Genomic DNA, 17,746 nt, shown 5'->3' on the forward strand with positions numbered 1-17,746 from the left:
ACCGCTCTGCATCCCGCCCAGCATCCCCGGGGAGCCCAGCCCTCAGGGTCCCCCCTTGTCCCTGCCCCCATCCCTGCACGCAGGGCTCCGAAAGGCTCTTTACTGTGTGGCCGTGGCCTCAGCAGCGTTTGGCACATTTACAAAAGAGACTGAAAAGGGGGATGGCGGCGCGGCGCTGCGGGGATGGGGCGCCTGGCAGAAACATGCAGTTCCCGGGGCAGCGGGGCCGGCTGGGCTGGGCTGGAGGGGGCTCCCAAAGCAGGGGGGCACCCCAGTCCAGTCTCAGCACCATCCTGCCTGCCTGGCCATGGGGAATTCCTGGCTCACTCCGTAATAAATTAATACAAATCACAGCAAGAGAAATATATACAAGGCGGGAGCCTCTGTCCACAGCCGTGCTCTGGGCAGGGGCTCCTGCCCTGCCCTGCCCCGGCCAGAGGCTCAGCTCGACCCCAGGATCCCCCCTGGCCACTATAAAATCCAGTCGCCAACAAAACGGCGACGGCCTCTGACGCTGCAGGGGTCCCCGCGTCCCTGAGGCAGTCCAGCCTCTGCCCAAAGGCTGGTCCAGTGTCCTGTCTCCCATTAAAACATTGTGGGGTGGATGGTGCATCCCGCCAACGCAGCTCCCGTGGGACAGGCACCACTTGCCAGCATCACCCCAGGAACCACCTGGCGCTGGCAGCCTCTGCCCCACGACCACCCCGGTCCAGCTTGGAAAACAGGGGGGAGGCGAGCCACTCTGGGGGGCAGGGAGGGTGGCTAGGGCAGGGGGATCTTCTGAGGAGGCAAGTTTTGGGAAGCGCTACCTGGGAGCTGCTCTCGGGGCCAGGGTGGGACGGGGCGCACATGCTCAGGGGAGTCCCTGGGGGGGGCAAGGGCTGTGGGACCTGCTCATTGAGGAAGGGACGTGGGGCACAGGCACTTGGGGAGTTGCTGGGGGGTGTGATGGGGTGGGGGCAGGCGCAGGGAGCTGCTTTCGGGGAAGGGGGACTCAAATATGGGGAGGGCAATGTTGGGATGCAGGATGAGAATGCCCGGGACGTGGGGAAACACGCAGCAGTGGGGGCTCAGGGACCCCCCAACCCAGCAGAGCCGTTCGCACCACATGTCCACAGGTGCTGGTGTCCCCAGTCCTTGGTCTGAGGCCTTCCCGGAGGGCTCCCCCCAGCACCTCTGGACCCGGCGGGCAGCCGGGCCTTGCCCAGCCAAGTCCCACACGTCCCCAGGAAGGGTCTCCATCCGCATCCCTGAGGATGCATGGCTGCCCGGGGCTGAGGGCACAGCCCCGCCTGTCCCAGGGGGTCTGTCGGAGCAGGCTGGGGTGCTGGTGTCACTCGAGGTCACTGGGTTGGCTTATACCCGCACGGCGGGGCCGGAGCCCGTGGTGAGGGGCACGGTGGAGCTGCAGTCATAGTCCAGGTCCACCACAGCGTGGGAGCTGGCGATGAGGCTGTTCAGGGACGGTCCCGTCTGCCGCTCTCGGAAACTCTGGATGTAGCTCTGCTTGAGAAAGGGGGAACAGAAAGTGAGGGGGGCTCTGCTCCTGGCCCACTCCATCCCACCCCACCCTGAGCTCTGCAGCAGCCCCCCAGCACCAGCCCTCTGCAATCCCACCCGCCCCAGCACTCGGGCCCTCCGGGGGTGGGCCGCAGCAGGGCGCACAGCCCCATCCCTTCCCTGGGCGCACACTTCGCACCTTGCCCAACACCCGTTTCTACGGCGGCCGCAGCGCTTTTGGCCACCAGTTTACATTTGCTTGCAAAGGCTGAAGTGCTCCATGGTGGGCACATCCCAGCTCAGCTCCTTCTGAGCTGCCCGGTCCCCGGGACACCCCAGCCTTGTCCCTCGAGGAGCTCGGATGGCGGCTGGCACCCAGGCACCTCTCCCCTCTCCGCGCCCCAGCCCACCCACATGGAGAAGGAAGGGCCGCGGAGGCCGGGGGAGATCTCTACCCTGGGCGCGGGACTCACGGGGGAGAGCACGTCCCCATCGAAGCGGCGCACGGGGTTGGGCTTGCGGCGGTAGGCGGGCTCGGGCGGGTGGGCTTTGTGCTGGTGGGGTGGTGGGTGGTGGGGCCTCCGCTTCTTCTTCTTCTCCTTTCGGTCTTCCCGCTGCTTGATGCGCATCAGCTGCACGCGGCGCTGCTGCCGACTGATGATCACTGAAGGGTAGAGGGGCCTGTGAGCACCGGGGAGCACCCCAAAACCCTCCCTGCACCCAAACCAGTCCCAGCTTTGCGCGCCCAGGCCTCCCCTTGAGCGCTGTGCCTCCATAGAATCCCAACCCCTTATCTGTGCACGCAAACCAGGTGCTGGGAACCTCCGCCCCAGGCCCCCCAATTCCCCCCTCCACCCCGTGCCATGTCCATCTCTGCCAGCCCACACACACCTTCTGTGTGGGAGTAGCCCTCAGCCGTGACTTTCCACTGGACCAGGACACCCAGCATGGTGAGGAGCGGCCAGACGCCCAGGATGACCCAGCTGTACCAGCACACGGGGCGAGCGGGGGCCACCTTGATGCGCTCGTAGATGTACTGCACCAGGAGGAAGAGCTCGATGAAGTAGTCGACGGTGACGGTCATGATGGCGCTGCCGAAGACGGCGGTGGAGAGGGTGGTGAAGAAGCGCTGCCACTGCAGGGTGAGGACGGCGAAGAGCATCCCCACACCCAGGAGCAGCGCGATGGGGATCCACACCGTTGGTGGGTGGTAGAACTGCTCCATCACCACCAGCGTGGCCACCGCCAGCAGTAGCCCCAGGAGCAGCCCCACCATGAAGAGGCCGACGCTGCGCACCAGCATGGTGACCAGCCCACACAGGACCCCAATGCCCAGCCCGATGCCCACCGAGGCCTCCACGCTCAGCTGCGTGTCCAGCACCCGCTCCTTGTAGCACAGCATGAAGATGATGATGGAGCCAAACATCAGCCCCGTCAGGAACATGACGGCCTTGAAGCAGCGGTAGCCTGTGGAGAGACCACCGCAGTCAGGGGGTGGATGGCCAGCACCCCCCCCCCGGCTCCCCCTTGCCCTTCTCCCCACTTGCCCCACCAACCGCCGGCCTGGCCTGGCTCACCGAAGAAGCAGTAGATGATGCCGAAGAGGCAGCACATGGCGCACACCACCGAGGGCACCACCTGGTAGCGACGCTCAATTTCCTGCTGGCAGTTGTGCCCCCACTCCTGGCCCGGCTCGTGCGGCAGCAGCTTGAACCGCAGCGTCTGCACAGTTGCAGTCATGGCTCTGGGGACTCCCAGGAGAGGGATCAAAATCTCCGCTCCTGCCCCATGGCTCGCTGGCAAAACTGCACCCTGGCACCCGCCCCGGCTGGCGAGAGAGAGAAAAGGGGGTTGGAGGCACCGCTGGCACGTGCTTGATGACGATGCCCACCACTCAGCACCCAGATGCTAAAAAACTCGCTCCGGGCCCTCGCTACCCGGGTGGGAAGGGAGAGAATGGGGGAACAGCCTCATCCGCGGGGGCTGTGGGGGCACAGATTGTCACCCAACGGGTGGCTGCAGGGATGCACTGTCCCCAGGGAGCCCGCCTGCACCCCCGGGGAGCTTTGCTGACGGGATGCGGCACTTTATAATTTGTCTGCGGCTTCAATTCCCTGCCCCTGGCTCTCCGGCGCCCTTTCCCTGCTCGATTAAAGGGAGACTTCCACTACCGGGTATTTTCTGCCTGTGAAGTAATTATGCTTGGTAATTAAGTCACCCCTCAGTCTTCTATTTTTATAGGCTAAACAGATTGAGCTCTTAAAGCTTGTACTCCAAGGCATTTTCTCCAATCCTCTAATCATATTTCTGGCTATTTTTCATCCCTGCTCTAGCTCCCAGTGTCCTTGTAAAAACAAAGCAGGCCCCCACACTGGATCCAGCTCTCCCACGCTGACCCACAAGGCCGGAGGGGGACCAGCCCTGGCTGGCGCTGCCCCTTCCCCAAGGGCTCACCTGTAATGCCACAGCCGTGCCGGGACGCCGAGCAGGCAGTGGCCGGGCCCCCTGCAGTGCCTACGCAGACAGAGGGGTCATAATCCCCCGCAAAGACTGATCCAGCTCCAGCTTAAGCCTAATTACAGCGGCCGTCTGCCCACTCCCACCTGGAGCCAGTTCCAGCATCCCTTTGCTCCCCTGGTCCCTTTCCAGGCTCGGTTGGTTTAAGGATGTGTTTATTGTCACCATGCCAGCGCCAGTCCTTCCAAGTGCCACATTAAAGCAGCCGGCTCAGGACGGCTAACAAAACCAGAGCACCGAGAAGGGGATGGAAAGAAGGGCTGCGGTCATGGCTCCCCATTGCCTGGCACCTCACTGCTGCCCGGGACGGGCTCCACTGGCACTTCTTCCCCCCCCACCAGCCTCCTCCCTCCCTCTGGCTGGGGAAGGAAACACCAGCCAGGCCAAATCCCCCGGGGAAGCCAAGCACGGTGCCTAATCCTGGGAAAGCAGGCGGGCACGGAGCAGGCAGCCGGGCGCTGGGCCCCTGCCCGCCTGTCCTGAGCCCCCCCGGGGGAGGAGGGGGATGCTAAGCAGGATTGGACTTTAACCCGGGAGCCCGGGAGCGACACACTGGCCCTGGCTGCCCCAACAGGGACAGGGGATGCTGTGTGGGGCGAAAGCACAGCTTTGCTGGCCGGCTGGGCTGAGGGGGACGCGGATGGGGCATGGCACGGCCGGCTGGCCGGTGTGGGCATTGTGTGGCATGGCATGGTGTGGGATGGCATGGCATGGCATGGCACCACATGGCATGGCATGGCACCGCATGGCGTGGGATGGCACCGCATGGCGTGGGATGGGATGGCATGGCGTGGGATGGCTGGTAGACCAGCGAGGCGCTGCTCTCTGCCCCTCAACCCACGCCATGCGTGTGCCGGGGCAGCAGGGAAGGGTCGCCTGGGAAAACCCGGTCTCCGGCGGGGTTGCAGGCAGCGTTGCAGGCAGCTGCCGGCGCCCATTGGCGCGGGCACTGTTGCTAGGGGAGCCCAGCGCCTGCTCATTGGCGCCGGGACTTACCCACCTGCTGCGGCCCTCCCCGTCGCCCCGGGCCCCCCGCCGCCGCCTGCCCCGGGCCCCCCGCCCTGTCCCGTAGTGCACAGCGCGGCGGGGACCCGGGGGGCAGCGCTCGGGGCCCGGCCCCACCGGGTCGCGCTCCCCCCCGCCCCCCGCCGGGCCGTCCCCATCGCCCCCCGCCGGGGCTGCCGGGCCCGGGGCCGGCGGGGCGGGCGCGGCGTTGCTAAGCGACGGCCGCAAGGGCCGCCGGGCCGCGGGGCCGCTCCGCCCCTCTCTTTGTTCGGGGCGGGGGTCCCGGGGGCTCCCCGCCGGGCCCCGCACGGCCGTCCCGGCCATCGCGCTCTCTCCCCGGGACGCGGGGGGAGCCCGGGAGCCGAGTGCCCGACCGCTTCCCCTCGGGGGGACCGGAGCGCCCCCCGCCCGCCGGACCCCCCACGTGGTGCCCCCGCCCCCCCGCAGAGCCCCGCCCCGCCCCGCCCCGCCCGCTCCCACCTGCGCTCCCGGCCCCGCAGCGGCGGCGGCCCCGCGGCGGCGCCCGGCGCTCCCGGCCCCGGCCCCCGCGCATGCCGGCGGGGCGGCCCCGCCGCCCGGTGCTGAGCGGACAGCTCCGCCTGACGTCACCGCGACGCGTCACCGCGACGCTCGGGAGGGGGCGGGGCCTCTCAGGGAGAGGGGGCGTGGCCTTACCGGGGGGGGGGCTTACCGAGGGGGCGGGGCCTGCACCGGGCCGTGCACCCGGTGTGCAGCGGGGCGGCACGGCGTGCACCGGGCCGGGCACCGGGGTGTGCAGCAGGGGGTGCAGCAGAGCAGCACCGTGCTCCAGGCCCTGCGCGGAGCCAGGCACTGGGGGTGCACCGGGCTGTGTACGGGGGTGGGCGCCGGGCAAGCACCGGAGTAGGCACTGGAGTGTGCAGCAGGGCAGCATGGCATGCACCGGGCCACGCGCTGAGCCATGCACTGAGCCATGCACCGGGGGTGCACGGGGCCATGCACCGGGGAGCCCGGACAAGGCCACGTGTGCAGCATGTGGCACAGCGTGCGCCGGGGAAAGGTGCTGCAGGGGCTGCGGGCCCCTGGGCACCGTGCCCAGGGGACGGAAGGGGTATGGGGTGCGGGCGTGAAACCCACCGGAGCATGGTGTGGACCGGGTTGTGCTGCCGGTACACACCTGAGAGCACACTTCAAGAGAGCACACAGGGGCTTGTGCCGTGGCCACGGGGACGGCAGCATCTGCACTCGGAGGGGGCAACCACACGCACGTATGTGGCACCTATAGAGGCTGCCTGCCCATCCCCCTGCCAGCTGCCGGGAGATGCAGGCGCAGTGGGTAGAGGGGAGGACGTGGCGCTCTGCAGAGCTCCCCAGAGCTGGCACCTCCTGGCTGTGGCACCCAGAGACCCCCGGGAAACGCTGGCAGGAAAAAGTCTCTTGGCAGCAGCAGCCGTTCCCCTGGCAGCCCCTTCCCAGCCCCACGCCAATGCGGGGAGACAAAGGCGGGAGCTGCAGCTGGTGGGGGGCTGTGAGGGGGCTGCCGGAGGAACGGCGCTGCTGCCCACTGCCTGCTTCCTGCATGGGACCTCCTGGGGCCGGGCACGGGGGCCCCCGGGCTCGGCCACTGCCCCAGTGAGCCCTGGGGAGGTGTTTGGTGTTCCCACAGCTTCATCTCCATGCAGTTTTCCTGAGCTCAGAGTCTTATTTCTGAAGTCTTATTTCTGAAAACTTCAGTACTTTCTCCCATCTGCATCTCTATCTAAACACAAGCTCAAATCAACAGGGTCATTTCAGAGTGAAACCTCTCTTATCACTCCTGTAAAATCACCTGGGCTTGTATAAGGTGACCAATATCAAATATTCCAACCCGTAAAGGAAATCAAATGCATCTATTTGTAACACGTTTCTCTGCATACATAAAACAGGCGACTTTGGTTGTTTACGATCACGCCTGCTTTTTGGCCCTTGTCCATGGAAAATCTCTGCTCATTTCTTACTTCTGCATCTCTTCCCTTCTGGCATCTCCTCGTCCCATCGCGTTCCTTCTGTTTCTAGTTTTTATATGTTCTTCATTAAACTGCCGTCCACGTGACCGCCTTTGCCTATTGCTCGCCTTGGCCTATTGAGGAGAAAAAGGCCTATGAAAATGAGCTGAGTTTGGATGATGGTCCTGTATCTCTGGGGGGTGGGATGCTGCCAACCGCTTCCTGATGAAAACAGGCTGCTTTGTTCCAGAAAATGAAAGAGACCCTGGAGCCAAGCGGGCTCCCGCCTGCTCTCGCTGCCCTGCCGTGCTCTGTGGCTGTCGGTGCTCCCCGGGACAGGAGGGTGGACTGGGCTCCCCACCGGCCAGAGTAAATCCAGGGGCATTTGAGAGCCCCAACGGCTGGGAGGCTGCTGGAAGCGGAGCCACAGGCTGGGAATGGGCGGAAAGGCTGGGTCCTCCTCCTTGTCCTTATTCAGTAATGCCTGGCGCCGAGTGGCTGTGTAGGGCTGCTGGCTTTGGGGCTTCTGGGTTGGATCATTCCCACGCCGGAGGCTCCGTGCGTGTGGCAAACTCTGTCCTGAGCCGGTTCCTCCAGCTCGGTCTGCCCAGGGGCTCTCTCTGGTGGCCACGGTGGCTCTGTGCTGCAGACAGCCCATAGTGGGACAGTGACCCGGCCCCAGCTGGAGGAGCTCTTTGGTCCCATTTTAGAATCATAGAATGGTTTGGCTTGCAAGGGACCTTAAAGACCATCTAGTTCCAACCCCCCTGCCATAGGCAGGGACACCTCCCACTAGACCAGGTTGCTCAAAGCCCCATCCAGCCTGGCCTTGAACACTTCCAGGGATGGGGCATCCACAGTTTCTCTCGGCAACCTCTTCCAGTGCCTCCCCACCCTCACAGCAAAGAATTTCTTCCTAATATCTAATCTAAATCTACCCTCCTTCAGTTTAAAACCATTACCCCTCATCCTATTGCTACAGTCCCTCATAGAGTCCCTCCCCAGCTTTCCTGTAGGCCCCCTTCAGGTACTGGAAGGGGCTATAAGGTCTCCCTGGAGCCTTCTCTTCTCCAGGCTGAACAACCCCAACCCTCTCAGCCTGTCCTCACAGCAGAGGTGCTCCAGCCCTCTCATCATCTCCGTGGACCTCCTCTGGACCCGCTCCAACAGGTCCATGTCCATCTTTTGACTGGCAGGATAAGGGTCCCTGCTGTCGGGAACTCCTTCTTCCCCGGGGCGGGGTGGCGGGGTGGGTTTGCTGCCCTGCGTCCAAAGGTCTTCGAGCCGCGATTTACCGGAATAAGACTAGATAATTAACATTAATGATACTAAAGAAGGAATTCATGGAGTTGCCCTGGGCGGGGGGGGGGGGGGGGTGGGGGGGGCGAGGAGGGGGGCGGCGGGGCCCCGCCGCCCCCCTCCTCGCCCCCCCCACCCCCCCCCCCCCCCGCCCAGGGCGGACAACGTGCCAGGGCCACCGGGCCACCTCGGAGGGTCTCGCCCCCCGCCCCACATGGAGGAGGGCGGGGGACGGGAGTGGGGGGGGGGGGGGGGGGGGGGGTACCCCGTCCCCGTCGTCTCCTAGCAACCTCGCCCCGCCCCCCCCCCCCCCAGCCCCGTGACGCGCCGCTGCGAGCGCGGCCCATTGGCCGAGGGCGGGCCGCCCGCCGTGACGCCTCGACGGGGCGGGGCTCAGGGGTGACACGTCGGACGGCGGCGCCGCCAGCGGCAGCGGCAGCCGGAGCCGCCTCCATCCCCCGGTCCCGTCCCCCGCTCCCCGGTCGGTGCCGGCCATGCGGCTCTCGCTGGTGCTGTCGGTGCTGCGGCCCGCCGGGCCGGTGGCCATCGGCGTCTCGCTGGGCTTCACCCTCAGCCTGCTCAGCGTCACCTGGGTGGAGGAGCCCTGCGGGCCTCCGCCGCGCTCCGACGCCCGCCCGCGCCCCGACGGCGGCGGCGGCCCCGCTCTTCCCCCCGGCCCCGCCAACACCAACGGCAACGCGGTGCGCAGGCCCAACGCCGTGCCCGCCGGCCTGGGCGCCGACAGCTGGGAGCCCCGCGTCGTGCCCTACCGCCCGCCCAGCCCCGGCAGGGCCGCCAAGAAGGCCGTCAGGTGCGGGGGGGGGCCGCGGCGGGACGGGACGGGGGGAGCTGGGCCTCCGCGGTACCGGCGGAGGACGGGCCGACGGCGCTCACGGGGCTTTAGACGGGAGTAGCTGCGCCCGAGCCTTGGGGTGGTCGGATGTGGGTGTGTGGCTGCCAGGCCGGTGCTGGGGGGCTGCTTGCCCCTGCCTGCCCCCTGGTCCGGAGCTGGGACGCTCCCTGCCTGTCTTTTGGGCCAGTGCTGGGGGGCTGCCTGTCCCTGCCTGCCCGCTGGTCCGGTGCTGGGGGGCTCCCTGTCTGCCCCTGCCTGCTGGTCCAGTGCTGGGGGGCTTTACAAGTGACCCGGCAGTGTGCTTTCCCACCCCCCCTTACAGCCACCCAGGGCTGCAGCTGGATTTTTCTCACTGCAAGCGCCTTTCCCTGCTGCTCCCCTTCCTCCCCGCCACCCTTCTTTCTCCTTACCCCCCCTTCCCACCTCAGGAGCCCCCGGAAGAGCCTTATGCCCTTGCTGCTGCCTGCTGTGCAAAGGTTGCCTGCTGCAGCATGTGCTGACGGGCACCCTGCCCCGGCCCCTCTCCTGTCCTGCCCTAGCAGGGACCCTTCCTGCGGTGGCATGTCCCCCCCACTCAACACTGCAAACTCCAGCCTGCTCTGGGGCCGGCCGTGGCCTGTCCCAGCGGCCCCGGGATGACGGGGAGCAGGCAGTGAAAGGGCTTCCTTGTCCCAGCGAGGCGGTGGGCGGATGGAGGGGGCTGAATGGGGCCAGTGTGTGCCAGGCGGCGGCTGGGGGCCGGGGGGGAGTCGCTTCCTGCTGCTGCGCCGGGCTGGAAGAATTGAACCTGGAAGTCATTGTGAGGGGGGCAGCGGGGGCTGTGGCGGGGAGGGGGACATGGCTGGCCCCATGCTGGCTTCAGGCCCTGCTGGAGTGGGTGGCTTCCTTGGGGAAGGCAGCACGGTCTCTCCTGCCTGCCTGCCTGCCTGAGAGCGGCGCGGTGGGAAGGTGCTTCCCAGCTCAGCTGTCCTGGCCGGGGCTGGCTGCATGGTGGTGTGCCTGGCCCGTGGTGGCCCCGCTAGGGCTGGGACATGCAGCCCTGTTCCCCTCTTCTGGCTGCACCCAGCCTTTGTCAAGCCTCTGATTTGAGCTGGGCTGGCCAGCTCACGGGAAGACAAGGTCTCCCTTGGTCTCAGAATTGGGGAGGACCTCAGCGGGGTGCTCTGCTGTGCCTCTGGCCCAGGGGTGCTGCTGGCAGCTGGTGCTGCTGGGGCAATGTCTTGTGTGTGTGGTTGCAAGCCCAGGAGTGGTTCCTGCAGAGGAACTGAGGTTGGCACAACTCGGGGGGGCAGGGAGGGTCCGGGCCACGGTGGGGTGCAGAGCCCCGGGGCCAGACGTTCTCTCCTTCCTGCAGGACCCGGTACATCAGCACGGAGCTGGGGATGCGGCAGCGGCTCTTCGTCGGTGTGCTGACCTCCAAAAGCACGCTGAACACGCTGGGGGTGGCCGTCAACCGCACACTGGCCCACCGCCTGGAGCGCCTGGTGTACTTCACGGGCACGCGGGGCCGCAAGGTGCCCCATGGCATGACGGTGGTGACGCACAGTGACGAGCGGCCCATCTGGAACATGTACCAGACCATCAGGTACCTTCTGGACCACTATGTGAATGACTTCGACTGGTTCTTCCTGGTGCAGGACGATACCTACACAGAGGCACACCGCATCAGCCGCCTGGTCGCCCACCTCAGCATCGACACCCATCTTTACCTGGGCCGTCCCGAGGAATTCATTGGTGGGGACACGGAGGGACGCTACTGCTATGGGGGTTTCGGCTACCTGCTATCCCGAAGCCTCCTCCTGCTCCTGCAGCACCACCTGGAGAGCTGTCGCAACGACATCCTCAGCGCCCGGCCAGATGAGTGGCTGGGCCGCTGCATCATCGACTACACGGGCATCAACTGTGCCGAGGAGCACGAGGTAGGTCCTGTGGTGGAGATGGACTCCAGGAGACCGGTCCTGCCCCAGTGTGTTTCCCTGCCTTCTCAGGGGCTCCTAGGGCCTGGGGGACCAGCCCTTGTGCCCTGTCTTCCTTTGGACTTGCTGTGCTGGCAGCTGGTGGGGTGGGAGCATGGGTCAGGGCTGGCTGTGACCTGTTTCTTCTGGCTGGTGCAGGGCCTCCGTTACCACTACTTCGAGCTCGGGAAGAACGTGGACCCTGAGCGGGAGACCGACCTCCGTTTCCAGAGTGCCTTCACTGTCCATCCCGTGCTGGATCCCCTCCAGATGTACCGGCTGCACAAGTACTTCGCACAGGTGGAGCTGGAGAGGACGTACCAGGAGATCCAGCAGCTCCAGGTGAGACCTTGCTTAGCTGGGAGGGTCTGGGCTCCTTCTGTCATCCCCGTAGGCTTTCTGGTCGTTCCGTGTCACCTCACTGCTCTAAAATGAGGGTTTCTCACCTGGAGCTGCTGCGGAATGGCATCATCTGAGCTCATGTGGCTGCTCAGGGTATGAGCAGCTTTGGTCCTGGATGGATCCTGGAGCTGCAGTGATGGTTCAGGGTGATGGAGCCAGCAAGGTGCTGAGGTCCACCAGCGAAGGCCGGGCAGGGTGGGAGAGGGTGTGGATCCTGCTGATGGAGGTGGTGTGCTGCATTCGGGGTGCTGTTAGGAGGAAACCTGAGGTGCTGACTGGAGTCAGGCTGAAAGTAGAGTTGTTCTGGTGCTGCTCTTTGGGCCAGGAGTGGCCAGTCTTTGAGTATTGGGAGGCAGCGTGATGCTACCAGAGCTGGAAGACCTACCTGTACCCGCCTTGACTCTCACTCCTCCGTCTCTCCTCTTGCAGCTGGAGATCCAGAATGCCAGCAGCCTGTCTGCCGATGGGGACCATGGTGCCACATGGCCTATTGGTATACCACCCCCCTTCCAGCCCAAAACCCGCTTCGAGGTGCTGCGCTGGGACTATTTCACAGAGGAGCAGGTCTACGCCTGCGTGGACGGCTCCCCGAAGTGTGAGCTGCGTGGCGCAGACCTGGCTGACGTGGCCGACGTGGTGGCGACGGCCATGGAGGAGCTGAACCGCAAGTACCAGCCAGTCCTCCACGTCCGCAAGCAGCAGCTGGTGAATGGGTACCGGCGCTTCGACCCGACACGTGGCATGGAGTACACACTGGACCTCCAAGTGGAGGTGGTCACCCAGAAGGGTCACAGCCGCTCTGTCACCAAGCGCGTGCACCTGGTGCGGCCCCTCAGCGAGGTGGAGATCATCCCCATGCCCTATGTGACCGAGGCCAGCCGCATCAACGTCATCCTGCCACTGACTGCCCATGACCGGGACCATGCTGCCCGCTTTTTGGAGGCTTACGCGGCGGCTGCCTTTGAGAGCAGCGAGAACGCAGTACTCACCTTCCTGTTCATCTATGACCCCTTTGAGGCCCAGCAGGTAACCCAGAATGACATCTTTGCCTCTGTGAAGGCCCAGATCACTGAGTATGAGCACAAGTATGCAGAGGTGAAGATCCCGTGGATCAGCGTCAAGACAGACGCACCCTCCCAAATCAAGGTCATGGACATCATCTCCAAGAAGCATCCCGTAGACACACTTTTCTTTGTGGCCGGTGTGGGGACAGAGGTCACTGTTGACTTCCTGAACCGTTGCCGGATGAACACCATCAACAACTGGCAGGTCTTCTTCCCCATCCACTTCCAGGGCTACAACCCAGCCATTGCCTACCACAACCAGGTGCCGCCCCCTACACTGGACCTGCTGCGGGACGCGGGGCGCTTCGACCGCGACGTCTTCCACGAAGCCTGCTTCTACAATGCCGACTACATGGCGGCACGCACCCGCATGGCGGGTGATGTGCAGGAGAACGAGGACATCCTGGAGACCCTGGACATCTACGACATGTTCATCAAGTACTCCAACCTGCACGTCTTCCGGGCTGTGGAGCCTGCCTTGCTGCAGCGTTACCGGCACCAGGCCTGCAACCCCCGGCTCAGTGAGGAGATCTACCACCGCTGCATGCAGAGCAGCCTGGAGGGCGTAGGCTCTCGCTCTCAGCTGGCCATGGTGCTTTTTGAGCAGGAACAAGGGAACAGCACCTGAGCCCTGGGGTGCGGAGGGGCTGGTCCTGCTGTGCCCTGCCTGCCTGCCCGTCCCACCTTTTCTGCTGCCCAAATTTGTCTTCCTCTTCCTGGCGTCTGCAGGGATTGCTGGTGCCCGAGCTCCTGACTCATCCCGCTGGGGCTGCTTGGGCCGGGGTCTGCCAGCTTGGGGTGCCCAGGTCCTTCCAGAGCGGCCATGGCTGTGCAGACCCCGGGATGAGGTGGGACACCCAGCTTCTCACCCCAGAGCTGCTGCCACTGGCCCCATCCCTCCGTCCTTGCTCCGCTGCCCAGTGGGGAGGCGATGGGCTGCCCTGTCCTTTGCTGTCCCCCCTCAACCGGGAGCACGCAGAGCCCAAGGCCCCCCTGGTGTGGGGCTGTGACTGCCATGGCGCTGGGGGTGATCCCACGTGGTTCCCCCAGCGCCCCAGGACAGGGCTGTGCCCCTTGTTCCTTCGGTGCATTGACCCGGTCGCGCAGGGACAGTGGGATGGGACACGTCCCACCCCAAAAGAGCAATAAGGAGATTGGTTTTGGGGTTTTGCCACTTGGCAACGAGCTGGAGCACTCCCAGCGAGTCAGGGTGGGGGGTCCTGGCCCCTGGGGCCGGTGGGCACAGGGGGTGCCGGAGGGGATCCTGCTGTATTCACGTACCGTGAGCTGCTCCCCATGGGAACCGTGACCCAGGCCGCTTTGGCCTTTGCAGTATCGATAGGACGTCGGAGGTCGCAGCCCTCGGACGAGACCCTCCTGACAGAGGTGCGAGCCCTCCTTGACATGGGGCCACCCTTGGGGGTGGGGGACGCGGTGCCCGGCTTGGTGGGCACGGCAGAGGGTTTGGCTGTGCATCTCCTAAGGAGAAAGCGACTGAGGAGCCGCTCTCTGCTCCTGGTGTGTATTTAATAGTGGGGAGAGGAGGGAGGGGGATGGGAGGGTGTTTACACTAATAAAACAGAGAGGTGAGCCCATGGGTCTGGCTGATTCTTCCAGGGGGGGTCTGCGTGGGGGTAGGTGCTGGCTGCTTGTATGAAACCTGGCTGCAACTGGCTGCACCGCTTCCTCACGGGGATGCCGCATTCCCCAAGCTGCCTGCAGCATCCTCTACCTGAGCTGGGAGACGACTGCCCCTCCTTAGCGAGGTCAGCGGGGGAGCATATCGGCTTAGGGACAGGCTAGCAGGCATGGGGCCAAGCAGACACATGGAAATACCAGCTTGAACCCCCAGGGGCTCACAGCAGGGGTTCTGCACCTCCTTCGGGGCCATCATGCCGTCACCAGCTGCTACCAGCGACGGGTGGTGCAGCAGGATGCTGAGCCCCTTGCCTCGGGAAGCCCCGGTGCCCGCTGCAGCGTGCTGAGCTCTGGGCAATGCCCCATCTTTCCTGGTGCCGTAAATTTGTGGTCCTGCTGACCAAGATTTCCCTGGCTGTGGATGGAAAAACACTGCGGTGAGGGGCTGGTGCATCCGTGTGTGTCCCCCACATGTGCTGTCCCCTTTGTGCGCTGTATGTGAGTAACAGCAGACCCCTGGCTGACATTGGAGCAGAGGTCGGGTGCCCAAGTGGGGTGAGCTCTGCCCTCCAGGACCTGGGATCAGCTCTGAAGGAAATTCCTGGGCCAGAAACCGCATCTGAGCACTGTGTAGAATCATTAGGGCTCGACCTGCCCTCTTTGCATTTATTTCATCCTTTTTTGGGCTCTTTTGCATCTCAGGCCTTCTCACCGTCTTGTGGTTTCTGGGTCGGGCAGAGCACCATGGTTCTGCCCTGGACTGTCTCGCCACCTGCAGCTCCTATTTGCGGTGTGGGAAGCAGGGACCGTGTCCCCTGCCCGGGCTGCCTGCTCCAGGTGCGATTTTCACGGCTCTGCCTGCTCTTCCCACCAGTCCTTTGGTCATCACATTTTACTTGTTCATGAAACACCCGTGTCAAAGAGACACCCCCCCAGAAAATTAACTGCACCTACTCGCTGTTAGTTAACCAGGCCGTTAGCGCTCAGCGAGACTCATGGACCGCCCCTGGGCGGTGTGACATGCCTTCCCCAAAGATTCATTCATATGTTCCTGCTCCGGTCTTCATATCCACAGTGTAGGAGCATCTATGTTTAAATATAATTTTATTGTATTTCAGGCGATAACTGTTAGCTCGCTCTGAGTATTTCTATTTTTGATCTTCCCCGAGCACATCCTTAATTCCCTTTAAGTGCGAATCTGGGACAGAGGGAGCGAGGCGGATGCAGGTGCGTTACGGATACATTTCTCTGCCGAAAAGCAGACCTAGGAGTCGGATGTGGTGCGGTCGAAGAGTATCCAAATGGTAATAAAGCAAACCGGCTTTGAATCAAATTGGCTGCAAAAAATAAATGCTGCATTGTCATTTAATCGTCGCAAGGCAGTCTAGATAGAGTTGCTCTTGTCTCCTCATTGCTGTTTGCCCAGACTGAGTTAGAGCTATTTGCATACCTAACGCTCCACGCTGTCAACACCAGTCAAGTTCCCCCCCCCGACATACATAGAAGCAAATGACAGTGCTCATGGCACTCCCAGCACGGTTATTGCTCCCTTTTAAAAGGAGCTGGCAGGGTTTGAAGCCGCTTTGGTGTTTGCCAGGTTATTTGCAGCATCAAAACATACCGAAACCCCATGGGAGGGTGCGCAAAGGTTTGGGAAGGGGTTTGGTGACGGAAGCGGGCTGGCCAGCTTGGCCAGGGCCCAGAACAACCTCCCTGTACGTGGGTGAAGTAAATGGGCTCACTGGGCAATGGCAGAGACCCGTGACAATGGCGACATGGGGCACAACCGCTCTCTGCCTGCCTCTTGCCCGCGCGGGGCTGGCAGGCGCAGGCAGGGCGCCGGAGCGGGACGGTGACACCCTTGAGAGAGGCAGGGAGGAGCGGTGCCCCGGGTACGGACGTGGGCGGCTGAGCAGACAGGGACTTTCTGCAATCCCTGTTCAGGTTTGACCAGTACTTCCACACGACATGTGGATTTTTGCACGGATGCAGAGCAGCAAAAGGGCAATTTTCCCAAGGGGGCAGGAGGAAACACATATCTGCTGCCTGCAGACTTCTGCTTCCCCCCGAGAAAATTTTCTAAAAGCATTACTGGCTCACCGTTATGGCCTTCGAGAAGAGCAGCGCAACTTCCTCTTGGGGCATTTTTTGGAGGAGGGTGTGAAGGGCTGGCTCAGAGCAAAGCACTTAGAGGCGTGAGGGCTCTGGCTGTCTGCACCGGGGCTGGGCGGGCGCTGCCTCCCCGCTCCTTCCTGACCCGTGGCAAGGAAAGGGACTTAAACTGGGAAAAACCCAAGCCACTGCTCTGCTCTTCTCCTCCCCCTGCACCAATTTGTTTCCCCGTGCCGTCATGCAGGTGCCTCTGTGCAAAAGCAGCAGTGAGCCTGGGGGCAGGGAAGGCAAAATCTGCTTCTTCGGCCCTGCTTGGGTCACTTCTGGCAGCGGTAAAGCCCGCGGCAGTGTTACTTCAGCCCCGGCAATGTTAATCAGCTCGATGGCTGACCTTTGGGAGGATGTAGGAAGCGCGGTCATGCCAGGAGAGGGCTGGAGGGCAAGGGGAAGCGCAGTGCCCTTTCATCCCTGTGCTTTCCTTGGGAAGGGGCCAGCGGTGCCTCCCTGCCTGCCCACAGGATCGGCTCTGTCGGCCGCAGAGCGGGACCTGACCCTGGCAAACATTTCCTCCTGGCCACAAGCAAAGGCAGGAGAAGCTCCTGCTGCTTAAGGAGGAGCAGGCAGGGAGATGCCGGGCTTTGCGTGTGCCCAATGCCACGGGCCACAGCCCAAGGCACTGCCGAGCCCCTCTGGAGGGTGCTGGGGGGCTTTGGCCAGGGGCTTTTCTGTCCAAGGTCGGGGAAATCAGAGCCTTTTGATGAAGAGGGAAACAGCCGTGAGCTGTCAGTGCAGGCAGGGCTGCTGCTGGCTGTGCCTGCCTGCGGGGGTTGCCCTGCACGGGGCTGTCAGCGCACCCAGCTGTGCCTGGGGACGTCCCCTCTGGGGACACACAGCCCCGGCGCGGGCAGACTGCAGGAACCCAAAGCTCTGGGGCTGGGAGGATTGACAGACAGCTCAGTTGGATTTTGATTTTAATTGCCTCCTTGGTTTCTCCAGCCTGCTTGCCCACCGTCAGGGGCCGAGCGCTGGAAAGTGAGGGCTGTGTCCTCTGCCTGGCCCCACCAGTGGGTGCCACCGGTCCTTTTTTCCAGGTTGTGGGGAAACATCCAGGAGTGAAGCAGCGAGCTTGGTATGCTCGGGTCACCAGGAGATGCTGAGGGTCATTCCTTTCTCCAGGTGTTGCCTCCTACCACCAGCATCTCTGGGCAGGAGGTGATGGGGAGGTGACAGCAGCGAGGCCATGTGTCCCATGGTTGCACCCCAGGGCTCACTTCCAGCCCCTCTGCTCCCAAGCCGGATGGTTTGTTTTCTTTGAAACACAGCTTTTCCCCAGGACCAGCCGTAATTGTGGTGTGGGGCCGTAGATGCATGGTGGGAAGTGCCCAGAGATGCACATCCCATGGGCAGAAGGGATCCTCGCCAGCTGCTCCATCCCAT

General features: G+C 63.7%; 2 protein-coding genes across 4 annotated transcripts; one reads left to right on the plus strand and one right to left on the minus strand.

Moving 5' to 3' along the window:
* Positions 1 to 86: 86 nt before the first annotated feature.
* TMEM198 (transmembrane protein 198) lies at positions 87 to 5,640 on the minus strand. Of its 3 annotated transcripts, none has more exons than XM_074593489.1 (5): positions 5,503 to 5,640; positions 3,078 to 3,328; positions 2,392 to 2,967; positions 1,974 to 2,164; positions 87 to 1,503 (listed from the first exon to the last, which is right to left on the minus strand). In XM_074593489.1, exons 2-5 carry the CDS (start codon positions 3,238 to 3,240, stop codon positions 1,357 to 1,359), a joined length of 1,077 nt encoding a protein of 358 aa, XP_074449590.1. In that variant the 5' UTR covers positions 3,241 to 3,328; positions 5,503 to 5,640; the 3' UTR covers positions 87 to 1,356. The 3 variants fall into 3 exon arrangements, with proteins under 3 accessions (XP_074449590.1, XP_074449588.1, XP_074449589.1); XM_074593487.1 differs by having other exon boundaries at positions 1,956 to 2,164; XM_074593488.1 differs by lacking the exon at positions 5,503 to 5,640 and having other exon boundaries at positions 1,956 to 2,164; positions 3,078 to 3,834.
* Positions 5,641 to 8,679: 3,039 nt separating this feature from the next.
* On the plus strand, positions 8,680 to 15,532 carry CHPF (chondroitin polymerizing factor). The gene is made up of 4 exons (XM_074593481.1): positions 8,680 to 9,096; positions 10,493 to 11,057; positions 11,253 to 11,435; positions 11,925 to 15,532. The coding sequence occupies exons 1-4, from the start codon at positions 8,780 to 8,782 to the stop codon at positions 13,185 to 13,187; spliced, it is 2,328 nt and encodes a 775-aa protein (XP_074449582.1). The 5' UTR covers positions 8,680 to 8,779; the 3' UTR covers positions 13,188 to 15,532.
* Positions 15,533 to 17,746: the final 2,214 nt, after the last annotated feature.

The sequence above is a fragment of the Larus michahellis genome, chromosome 7 (genome assembly GCF_964199755.1).
Source record: "Larus michahellis chromosome 7, bLarMic1.1, whole genome shotgun sequence".
Lineage (NCBI taxonomy): Eukaryota > Metazoa > Chordata > Aves > Charadriiformes > Laridae > Larus > Larus michahellis.